At 35.4% G+C, this 13,022-nt stretch overlaps 1 protein-coding gene across 1 annotated transcript in view; it reads left to right on the top strand.

Moving 5' to 3' along the window:
- The window catches only part of LOC143918867 (uncharacterized), a 36,295-nt gene continuing 23,273 nt past the window's right edge, over positions 1-13,022 (top strand). Inside the window, exon 1 of the mRNA XM_077440949.1 lies at positions 1-273. Coding sequence (XP_077297075.1) covers positions 199-273 — 75 coding nt within the window. The 5' untranslated portion in view covers positions 1-198. The remainder of the gene's footprint in view (positions 274-13,022) is intronic.

The raw sequence follows: 13,022 nt of genomic DNA, 5'->3' as shown, positions 1-13,022 counted from the left end.
AGTGCGAGTGGCCGTGGTTTGTGGTGTGTGGTGTGAAGTGTGCAGAGTGCAGTGTGTTGTGAGTTGTGAATGGAGAGCGGAGAGTGAGTCGGCTCGGCTTCCGTCGCCATGTCGCCGTGAGGCGTCGCGCCCCGACCACTCGCCGCCCCCGGCCTCCGCCCCGGCCGCCCCCCGCCCCCGCCCCCGCCCGGCGCCCCCATGCGGCTGGTGCGGCCCGCCACTGCCACGGCCGCCGCCATGGACTCGCTCCGCAAGTGGCTCTACAAACCCAAGGTATTGTACACAAAACACCCCTCCCCTCCCCTCCCCTACCCCTCCCCCTCCCCCGACGCTTGGGGCCCCCGCAGAGGGCGGAGCGCCCCGACCGTGTAACGTCACTCGGCCGTCAAATTGTAGCTCGTCATGAGTCGGAATCGAGCGCAACGTCGACGATGACATTTCGTCCGTTGCCATATGTCATTTTTGGTAGTGCAATGTTGCCATCGGCGAAAATTGTCCAATTTCTAATCCATGTGACGTTTCCTGTACGTACGAAATAAGACTAAAATCCGATCGACCGTTACATAAAAAAAAAATGTATGGACTTGTCGAGCTGAACTTGAAATTCGATCTCGCCTTATCGAAATCGCTGAAAATAACACTCGCACGTATCGAAAGCGAGATAACTTCGATATGTATGTATAGTATACACACACGGTTGAATTGACTCACACTTTATTTGATAATTTTCAATTGGCGTCAACAAAGTGTATTAAAGTATATAATAATCTATGTATAATAAAACTGTTTAATAAGACTGTGTGACTTGCATGTTTGTGTATGCCTTAGTGCCTGCCTCTCGTCGAGGTTTGTTTAAATAAGATGTGATGTGTATAATAGAAACTGGTTACAATCAAACGGTCGTTATTGAAGTAATGCAACTAACATAAAACTGTGTGGAATTGCGAAAATAAAACTGATATTCATTGTAGAGAAATTTGGCTGTATAGATTGTAATTTGTATATTTCAAAAAATATCTATAATACTTCATACATTGTTTTTGTAGATTTGGTCGACTTGGTTTTTTTAAAATGATTCATACATTTATATTTAAAATATTTTGCTTCCCAAAATCAAGCCTACACATTTTAAATATAATTACATACAGACGTGTGTATTTATAATTTTCATTTTAGATGAAAACTATTATATTTTTGTTGTTAAATATGATTTTTTAGTTTGGCAAGTATATGCCGTTCGTCTTCTTTTTAGTTTCTTATTTATTTACTACAGTTATAGTAGTGACTAAGTTATAGTGACAATACAGGTATACTCCGGGGCAGGGTTTCCTAACCTTTTTGAAATATTGGCCGAAATTTCATAATGCATGGAGGACCGAATGAAAAAAAACTGATTGAAATCAGTTTGAACAAATTTGCGTAAGTCGAATGATTTTGCATATGGAATTTATACCGATGGTGTATTAAGGTACATGGAATATAGTGAATTTTGGTGTTTGGAAACGGCTTAGTTTGGAAAAGACAAAAAAGTATCATTCAAGTTTTATGAAAATCGTGTTTTTTTTTCTAATTGAATTACCGCTTTAATAGTTTATTTTTTTGTATTTACCTTATCATATAAACGGGATAATTTCACATTAAAAAATCTGAAAAAAATGTTTGAAAATGTTTGTAAATGTATGTAAAAGTATGTAAAAGTATGAAAAAAAATTTATTTTAAGTTTTATCGCGCGTACCTTAAGAGGGCTGTACACCCGAAACCTTAATTTTGTTACCGTTCCTTTCTTCGATATATATATTGAGTGTATGTATATATTGAGTGAATGCGACAATATATATCAATATATATATATTGAGGGAATACGACAGTTGCGCTTCGACCAGATAAAACGTATTTTAAATTGATAAAATCGAGGTTTCGTATTCTACTATTTTCTCCTCCAAAACTGGACCAATTTTTAAAAAAATTTCATCATCGGTATGAGAAAAATACTTTCTGTGCATCTATCGGCGTATTTTTTTTAAAATCGACCGTTAAATAAGCACGCTGGACTCGTTTCGTGGGTGTAAAAAAGAGGCGATTTTATAGATGTTTGGCGGCTCCTAGCTCATATAAAAAATAGTTAATCAAAAAAAAATAAAACGATAGATGCACCCCAATGGTGGATATCCATAGCATATTAAAAAATAATTTCTCTAGTGCCATAATTGAGGAAGGGAGAAGTATAGTACGTTTGTATCGACAAGGCGCTGCTGTCCAGCCCTCTTAAACGCCAATATCGGCGCGTCTCCAGTCCATTACCTTAAGCATTTTCTCACAAATCAGTTTATTACTTCTTCTAATTTACTAAATATAATGTTATTTTCAAGTAATTTTGTATTTTGAAGAAAAAAACGCATTTTTTTTCGAAAAAACAGGCCTAATGTTGATTAAGGCCATTTACGTATATTTTATTTAGGGCGATGTTCGCGCTTGTTTTAAAGAACATTGAAATTTGACTTTACGATATGTATAGTCATATTCTAGATGCTGATCGGTTAAACGTGATCGATATATCGTTTTAATAAATTTAATTTTGGAAAACATCTGTTCGCATATGCACGTGCTACCAAAAATGTATATATTTTTTCTAGCAAATGCTTTTATTTATGGATAATCTGCTCCGATATAGTGTAAAATTTAATTGAATTTTTTTTAAAAGCTTTTATTTCGTTTGACTATGAGCGCCATTTGTTAAATAATTATTTCAAACCACCCTTCGCTTGAAAATCGATCAATTCTAATTGATAATATTTTTCGTTAACATCGTTGATATCAATATCAAATGAATTTTGGAAAAAAAATTCCGAACACTTGGACAAATCTTCACTTATCCTGATAAAGTGATAAGTGACAATTTGTCCAAGAACTTGGATTTTCAACTATGCCATTTTTTTTTTTTTGCTAAATTAAGGGAATCCCAAATATCATTTGGGATCCCTTCCAAAGACATTTCGGTTACTAATAACACGTTACCCATAGCTACGTCTCTGTACTGTACTTGATAATATTCAAGAAAAAATAGTTTGAATATTTCCATACAAGTTGCTTCATCGTTTCGCTTCGAAGTCACTATTTACTTAATATTTTATGATCATTAAAGCATCGCTGCATATTAATATATACTAATTAATTTATCAATATTATGTATTATAATTTCATTTACAACCTTTTCGATCATACATATATTATAACTATTTTGTAAAAATTCAATTACACACATTTATAATATGATGACAGAATTTTTACATCATCATCATCACAGTTTATCAGAATAACCTAATACTATCAACATTTTATCAACATGCTGTAAATCATTTAATTCACCGTATTCATTTAATAATGACAATATTTTAGAAAATTGAATGCTTATTGCACCATCGAATGTGTCATCGGTCGCATCTATGATGTCTGTTTGCAGAGTGATGCAAATAATCGAAATCACATATTTATTTTTACACAAGTCTGACCTAAAAAATTACTACCGTTGTCAGAAAATTTTAACATCCATTATGAAAATAAAACGACGTATTTTGCGAAATAAATTCATTCTCTTCCTCGTTAGCATTTTGAATTTACGATTCGACAATGGACAGGTTTCACGATCGACGATCATCGCAAATTTTTTTGTATCTATGTCTCTACAAATACTAGTTCTCTAATTATTCATTCATTACTTTGAACCTGATAACCTATCAAGAAAATTTGCCACAACGTACATATGTGTGTAGGTTCATACATACATCGTTAAATATATATATGTACATATGTTAGTGAAATGTCGCTCGATGTAAGTGAACGGGTAAATACGGGAAATGATTCATTTGAGGTCGCCGAACGGTCATTGTTGATCGTTGACAATGCGAAGTACTACTGAAAAATGACGTATGGATTTGAAACTTGGACATTAAAAGTCAAGATGTTACACATAGTCCAATTCACTCAAAGAAGTGTGGAACACCGTATGCTTGGCATAATGAGGATAGGTAGGAAGTGGAATGCGTGTATGAGAAGTATCACAAGGGTAGTGAATATAATGGAGAGAATGAAGAAATTTATATGTAGCGGTTATGTAGTTAAAAGGATGGACGAAAGGTTGACAAAATAAGTGCTGGAATGGTAGTCGAGATAATGTAAAAGGGTGAAAGGAAGGCCGCAATGAAGATGGGTAGACGAAATTGGGAAAATGTATGGGGTGAGATGGATTAGAGTTGGGCAAAACAGAGACGAATGGAAACGTGCGCCTTCATCTAGCAGTGGATAGTGAATGGCTGTAAATGACTATGATGATATTTATTTGCGTGATCTATTTTTTTCTTATTTTATTTCTTTATCCCTTGAACTTACTCGGGTCTAGTTATTTATGTCACCACTCTCTTTCTCCAGGAGAGCTTGCTTTGAATTACCTGTGTAATTATCCATCCGCGGAATCATCAGCATATGCTCATTAACCCTTTGAGTGTTGACATCTTTTCTGTTGAAGCCCGTTAAGCTGAAAATTTCGCCAACATTTCCAACTAGAATTATTTAGAAATTCAATAGAAAGCAGGTATAAAAATTGTAGCTACTTCAAACAAACCCTAGATTACTACCCTGCATAGATAATTACCGCCGAGGATTTCGAGTTTTGTAAAGGTGTGTTTAGACTCCAATATATCTTGCAACAATATAAAATAAACAAACGAAGTGTATTATTCCAAAACTAGTTACATCTTCTTCATTGTTGTTAAAATGTAATGCTCACAATCTAAATTTCAAGTCTCAATCTAAAAAACTCGGCAGCTCGGGTTTTCTATCATCGTAATTCTGCTATGGTTATAAATTCAGAAATTCCGGTGTAAGCCAGTCTTTATAAACGCTGACAAATGACATGGTTTACACGACCCATGTTCAATGCATTTTTTTTCAATGCTACCTATAAAGGCTTAGCAGGTGGTATTCTTTACTTTCTACGTGCAAAATTTACAACGCCTATCGGCGTTTTGCAGGCTTATGGACTATGCAAAATGCCGATCGGCGTTGATCAACATTTAAAGGGTTAAGTCCAAGTTAAAATGGATCCATTCAGATACAATCTATACAAAACTTGAAACAATAAAGTCTCCAACTTTATTCAAATGGTACTAGAACTAAACTCTGAAGTATCGAATTCGTTTCCTGCTTTTAATAAACTTGGTTACTCTCGACGGTTGGATGCTGCGAGTGATACTGTAATGTAACGAGTGATGAATGCAACTCTGTGTCAGCTCGCCTTCTTTAGAGCGGTTTGGAGTGGCTTAATTGCACGTTTCAGTGTGTAAAATATGCACATGTGTGTACGTTTTTATGTCGACTGGTGTGCACGCTTTGCGTTGCAATTTTGCAATTTCAAAGTCAGTGTCGCATGCATCACCTATGCGTTTTATCGGTGTTCGCCTTGAGCTCATTACGTATACCGTTGTGGCACTGCAGTGTGGCACTTCGATACGACAGAATTGCTTATACCCACACTGCTTATTACGAGCTCGTAATTCAGGACTATTTATCCGCAGCCGATTTTAAAATTGTGTGCAAACAAACATGCCGCGCGTATCGATCAACCCTTCCTCCTCGCGACGAAATTGTGTCAAGATCCGTTCTCAACCTTGGTCCTTATAGTATGTGGTTTGGGTGTGTCGTCTGCCAATCTTAATTTTCCTTTAGTCACCGGAATACTTACATATATTCGTAGAATTAGTAGAATCCAGTTTTTCTTCTTCAAATTTGTTCTGTCCAAGCTCTTATTGTCTTTAAGACGTTCTTGCTACGTAAAATTAGGTTAATGAAATTCTTCTAGAAATGGGACATCGCAGTTTCTACGTTGCTATCATTTGCCTCTCATTAACACTATTGGATTTCGGTTGAAAAAATTGTGCCCAAACTTTGTTGTATGCAGTGAAAAAAATGCACGATTTACTAAAATGTTCCGACGAATAGAAATCCAATAATGTTAAAGCTCATCTATCAATAGAAATTGAGATCTGCGTAGTTTTCCCAATTAAATGAGGTGTAATAATATTTGGTTTGAAAAAAGTCGATTGGAGGATTTCACTTTCATCACTTTGTGTAATTATAATATTTAAAAGTGAGATAATTTATATTTATTAGAATGCTTTAGTTTTTTGGAGATTTTCGTAGGAATTTGGATTATTTATGTATTAGAAAGCCGTTTCATGGACAGCCAGGAGATATTATGAGTAGAATCTGGATAGTCATTAAGGGGAATTCCAAATTATAATACACGTCCCAACAGCACTGACATCAAAAGAGCAAAAAAAGAGTTTTCTACGAAGTTAATAATAGACAAAACGTTCCAAAAGCATTTTGCCCTAATGAATATTCGTACTTTACTAATAAGTCTGTGTCCTCGTAGAAGTTTAGATATTCAGTGGATTGTTATTACTAGAGGTAGGATAGTCACAGTGCTATCCATTGTTCGGCAAACCTTTAACAATGCATTTACAACCTTTGAACAATACACGGCCCCCTCAGGCTCCGGTGACTAGTTATTACAGAATCATTACTTGTCATTAAAGAATCAACGCCTTTTTCGGACATATAGCTCGAAAATGTGTAGAACTTGTGATTGAATATGTGAAGGACTATTGGGGAAGGGGAAGGTTTCGTACTCGATGGACCAGACAGGTCCAAGTCGCTATTGGATCTTTTATGATTGCAGCCATTGAGCTAGAAAGATGGAGACGAGCAACGAGATGGTAGATGGCGATGGGAGATCACAACCCTCTACAAAGATCATAATGACTTGAGAAGAATTAGGATGCTAGAAACAAATTGAAAACTACCTCTGATCGTAGGTTAATAGGATTTCTTTTATGTCTACAATGTACAAAACAAAAAAAAAATCGGAAAAAGAAAATTTCCCATATAACATGTGATTAGAAACCTAACAAAATTCAAGGTCGCGCTCTTGGAATGTCAATTTGCATACTTCATTTGCATTTTATATTTATTATTCCGTACTTTATCTGTTGGCATTTTGTGTGAAATACAAATGAAAATTTAAACGTTTGACCATTCTGAGGATTATTCATTTAATTATGATTGCCTTGAGGGCCTTATTGGTATCGCTGTAAAAGGCGTAGTAGAGTCGAAGACTCGAAACAGGAATTTTTTTTAAAAACATGTGGCTCGTCAGTGGTTATCAAACTGGATTCTACGAAATCGCGCCAAGGGATTCCTTGAAGTATTATGCATATTAAATATTCATCGAATTATATCTATCAATTCAAACTATGGCCAATTTACACTATGATATTGCAGTGTAAGGAGCTTTGAACAGATCGTCGTACCATGTAATCGTGAATGCGCACTGTTTGCCTGTAATTCAAACACATCGGTTGTACACATCAAACCGTGAACAGAATAATGTAATTGGTTTGTAATATTTGTACACTTTCGACGAAACGATTCGTGTACATATGTAATATGTATATAAGTATGTTATAATTACCGACTTGTGTCTTATCATTGTGATTGAGGTTCGTGACCTTTCTTTGAATAGACATTTTTCTCTTACTTCTGACATTCCGAAGAGTTCCAGCTGTTAGTAGCTTCCTTCGTCATGTCAGGCATCTAATTCATCCTCTACGTTTTCCTTAGTCCATACATGTGTATTTGTATGTATATTTTTTGTTCCTGTTATTATTTAGCTTGATCATATGATATTGTTGCGTAGGGGTGGGTTCAGGATCCAAATTCGCCAAAGGCCAAAGTCGCTTCACAGCATTTATTCAATAGTTCAGGAGGTCCACACGTAACTCATGTTGCCACGTTACAATTTATATTTGCTTTTGATTTTTAAAAGCTTTCCATTGTTCGTATTATTAAAATATTTTTTATTAAGAAATATGGAAAATATTATGTGTTTTGAAATATGTTGCAATTATAGCGTAAATTATGATTTATTGAAACCTACATGTTTGTAAAAGTTTTTATGGAAAACTTGAGAAGAGTAGAAATTTAAAAAGGTAATTACAAACATGGCGATGATGGGGGGGAGGGGTTGTAATTATTAATTGCTCATTTAAAATCTTCACAATTATATAAAATTTGCTCTCAACTAAACTAAACATGATACAATAATCAAAAAAAAAAAAATTCCCCAAGACCAAAGGCGCAAACATGGAATCATACGGTATACACGTTCTCGTGGCTTCCAGATGGGAAAGGCGTTTCTTTAGGTATATTCTTATTATTTCGACAAGCTTCTCCTACATGTCTTAAAATATCTATATTATACGTCAATTAATCATGCACACTCGTCTAGCAGATTGCTCCGAAGCGACGAGAGTGCTAAACAGATTATGAATGGAAGAAAGTACTTGAAATACAAGTAAAAATACATAATTCAAGGTTTTACACACAATTTAATACATAAAAATATAGGAATCACTGTTATATTTGTCCTATGTCAATACTAGAAAAATACATCACCGAAAACAGTTTTATATTGGCATATATGAGGCGTGCTAGCGGTTTTTTTTATGTGCAAAACGATCTAAAAAAAAAGTGTCGCGTACGATTCTGTGTCCACGCCTGAAAGCAATTTCATCTAAAACAAATGGAACAGATTTTGTCATCGTGTTTCTTATCTATTTACTTATGGAATCAAAGATGATCGTCTGAATTAGTTCCTTTTCATAGCGTCATTCTGATGCTCCGTCCAATCTTTATTGTGTCAGAGATTATTTTATATCACAGCGAAGCTCACTGGCCAAGCGATTGCTTACTAGTAGAGGTCGTGGGTACAAATCCCAAAAAATATTCGATTCGTTCAATGATTACGAATAAGTCTATCGCTGCTAGCAAGATCAAGGTGGTTATTTAATCAAGAACGACTGTTTTCTGTTCCGAGTTTGCCGATTTATCTAGCTTAATAGACACAGTTTCAATAAAATAAACATTCCCTCCCTCTCGAAAATCAGGCTAGTTCGATGATTTGTTGATTGTTGCAAGCATACATATGCTTGCGGTTTGTCATTAATATCTGTATACCTAAATTTTATAATGTGTTTGAAATGGTGACTTCTCATGACACTTTAGCATATCTATATACATATATATGTATATAAAAATCTGGTTGTCTGTCTGTCACGTATGCGTTCCTATATCATTCAACCGATTGCGACAAAACTTACATGAGTTATTGTGTGTATGCCCGTGATGGTTTCTGTAATAAAAATCGCCCAAAAACGGGAACGGGAACAAGAATGAGCGGCATTGCAACGCAATAATTTCAAATGCGTTAGCCTCGCCCCCTGCGTTGTTAGGGTTAAATAAACAAACAATTGAATAATTTCAAATGTGTCTCCGCCTGCGTATTTCCGACAAATGGGAACCGGAACGGGAATTGCATGCGTTATTGTCGCATTGCAACGCATGCCAGGTTCAGTTAGTATATATATAAAAAAAATGAATTTAATTTAATACCATGTCACCGTGGGTGGGTACTTTCACGGTGTGGATGCATGAATGTACATATGTATTTACTTGTTGCGCGGCACAGCTAGGGTCGGCATCATAACACAACACTTCATCATGAGGCAAAGCAATAGTACCCGGATTAAAAGTTAGCCGGTATCATATAATACGTGTGGCAAGTGGCGATTTGGAGCCAGACGTTAACGAGGTCGCCGCTCGACCGCGAAGCCGGAGAAAGTTCCCCTGCCCCGTTCGTTGTTGCAGATGTTGGATGTGATCGAGTGCGCCAACACTTTTTTGAATCCATCAACAGCGAAAGTAGATTCGATTTTGTTGCGAGTCGTGTGTGAATGTATGTATCAAAAAAACCTCAAACGCATCGATTATATTGTCGACTGAACTGCTGCGACTAGTCTGCGACTGCTGAGGCTACACATTAGCGCCAGTCGCGACATTAAAATCCGAGATTGTCTCCCGCATAGCAACAACGGGTCTGGTTCACTGCATCGAAAGTCGAAAGATCGTTAGTCGAAAGATCGAAAAGAATGAATGCATGGTTAATGCTGCGTACGGACCAAACCAACGACGATTTTAGTCCAACGTTTTAACCAGCAGGATAAAACCAGTAGCGTACAAAATATCGAAATAAAAATTAAATTTAAAAATTGAAAATAAATATCAAAATTAAAAATATTATTATTATATTAAAATTAAATTCAAATATCAAAATAAAATTATAATCAATATATTAAAATTGAAATAAAATATTGAAACTTAAAACAGAACATGCCCAATTTAAATAAATTTTCGAGATTGACCTAAAATTAGATCGTCAACAATCACACACAGGTAATCCTCGACTTTTGTTTGTCGAAGATGTTTTGACTTACGAAGATACGCACTAAGATCGAAAAAAAAAATCAAAGAATTATTATTTTTACTTCCCCGTAATGCGCAGTTACTGAGAATATCTCATGTATAAGTATGGGTGACCGAGCGATGGTCCCAACCCGGTATGTTGTCGGTTTATCAAACGAAATTTTTTTAGTCTTCAATTGTTTCTCTCGTCGAAATAAATCAATTAATTAAATCATTTCAGAGGTAAATTTTATCGGATAATGTGTGATTATTAATTTTATTTCGACGAAAGAAAAAAAACCCTTTGACAAATCACCGACATCCGACACCGCGTTTTTTTATGAATTGTTACTTTATTTTTTATCGATCGTCGACGGTAGAAATACAGTAACATCTCGTGACGACTTTAACAATATTTTTTTTCGTTCGTAAGCAGAGAAATTATAATATTTCTCTGGTTTTAAATGCGCATCGTCTAATTCAAAACATTGTTGTAATTCAAAACATCAACGATGATCTAATTTTAGCTCAATCTCGCTCTTTAGCTTGATTTTGATATTTAATTTCAATTTTAAAATTTAATTTTTATTTCGATATTTTGTACGCTACTGCTTGTTAAAAAGTTGGCCCAAAATCGTCGTTGGTTTAGTCCGTAAGCACCATAACGGTACTATGTACATACGTATATATAATACTAGTAGTTTTACCCGGCTTCGCTCGGTATTTCTAATATAAACCGATTAAACACAACTAATCTAATAGTGAACATTTTATTAAATACTCGTTTGTTTAATAAAATGTTTGTCGTTTGTTTGTCGAAGATGTTTTGACTTACGAAGATACGCACTAAGATCGAAAAAAAAAATCAAAGAATTATTATTTTTACTTCCCCGTAATGCGCAGTTACTGAGAATATCTCATGTATAAGTATGGGTGACCGAGCGATGGTCCCAACCCGGTATGTTGTCGGTTTATCAAACGAAATTTTTTTAGTCTTCAATTGTTTCTCTCGTCGAAATAAATCAATTAATTAAATCATTTCAGAGGTAAATTTTATCGGATAATGTGTGATTATTAATTTTATTTCGACGAAAGAAAAAAAACCCTTTGACAAATCACCGACATCCGACACCGCGTTTTTTTATGAATTGTTACTTTATTTTTTATCGATCGTCGACGGTAGAAATACAGTAACATCTCGTGACGACTTTAACAATATTTTTTTTCGTTCGTAAGCAGAGAAATTATAATATTTCTCTGGTTTTAAATGCGCATCGTCTAATTCAAAACATTGTTGTAATTCAAAACATCAACGATGATCTAATTTTAGCTCAATCTCGCTCTTTAGCTTGATTTTGATATTTAATTTCAATTTTAAAATTTAATTTTTATTTCGATATTTTGTACGCTACTGCTTGTTAAAAAGTTGGCCCAAAATCGTCGTTGGTTTAGTCCGTAAGCACCATAACGGTACTATGTACATGCGTATATATAATACTAGTAGTTTTACCCGGCTTCGCTCGGTATTTCTAATATAAACCGATTAAACACAACTAATCTAATAGTGAACATTTTATTAAATACTCGTTTGTTTTTTTTTTTTTTATTTAATTGACTGTCACGAACAAACAAACATATACTGTCTCTTTCGAAATTATATGTATACCAGAATCCGGCGCCTGCACCCCCGTAGCCTTCTCCCCCGGCGCGAAGGAGGCTTCGCCCGCGGCTCCTTCGCCCCCGGGGACTTCGAATCCTTTGAATCGAAAAAAATCGAATCGGCGCCTATGAATCGAAAAAAAATTATTCGGAACGTGTCGTCTAAAGTTTCTTTCGAAATTATATATTAGATATATCAGTGGCGTGTGGTGAAATTTTCTCTCTTTTTGTCGTACAGCTTTACTTAATGTGTACGGGCAGGATACAAGAAGAACAGCCTGTCGTACAACCTTGAGTAAGGTTGTTCGACAAAAAAAAGAGAATTTTACCGCACGCCACTGATATATACACCAGCAGTCACATAAAACGGAACGCTTGTGAATTTTGCGACATACGTGTTTGTTCTAATCCTCACTCCGTTATTTGTAACTTTATCTTAGTTTTTTCTTCTGCATATTGGTAAAAAAACGTAATTCTTTTAAACTATGTACAAAATACAGTTAACTTGTAGATATGCAAAATAAAACAGACTTAGGTACAAAAAACCCGTAATATACCTGCTAAGGGTACGCCTTTGTTCATTGTGCGTCAAATGCTTTCAAACATTGAAAAGATCATGCTCAGCTGAGACCTTTTGCTGTATGATTGTTCTAAGGGTAATTAGGGGTTTAATAGTTTTTATTTTATAAAATTGATGGATTTAATATTTAATTTTGAATTTTTAAATTAAGGGATATTTCCGCTGAAAAAAAACTTTGATTGCTGCGTATTTGAAAGCGAAGAAGGTTTCCATGCGAAAAATTGCCAGACAAGAGTGTTTCGGTAAACACAGTTTCGAGAATTTCGAAAAAAAATTCTAAATTTGTTCAACTTGGGGGTTTGAGTTTGGAGTCGGAGTCGGTAAATTTTGAACCGACTCCACAGCCCTGCCGAAAATACTAAGGGGTGAGGTTTGCAAAGAGGTGCGACGGTATAGATTTGACCGACCAGTGCTTTTGCATGTACG

This window comes from Arctopsyche grandis, chromosome 11, assembly GCF_051622035.1.
Source record: "Arctopsyche grandis isolate Sample6627 chromosome 11, ASM5162203v2, whole genome shotgun sequence".
In the NCBI taxonomy this organism is placed as follows: domain Eukaryota; kingdom Metazoa; phylum Arthropoda; class Insecta; order Trichoptera; family Hydropsychidae; genus Arctopsyche; species Arctopsyche grandis.
This window is presented reverse-complemented; position numbering and strand designations above follow the sequence as displayed.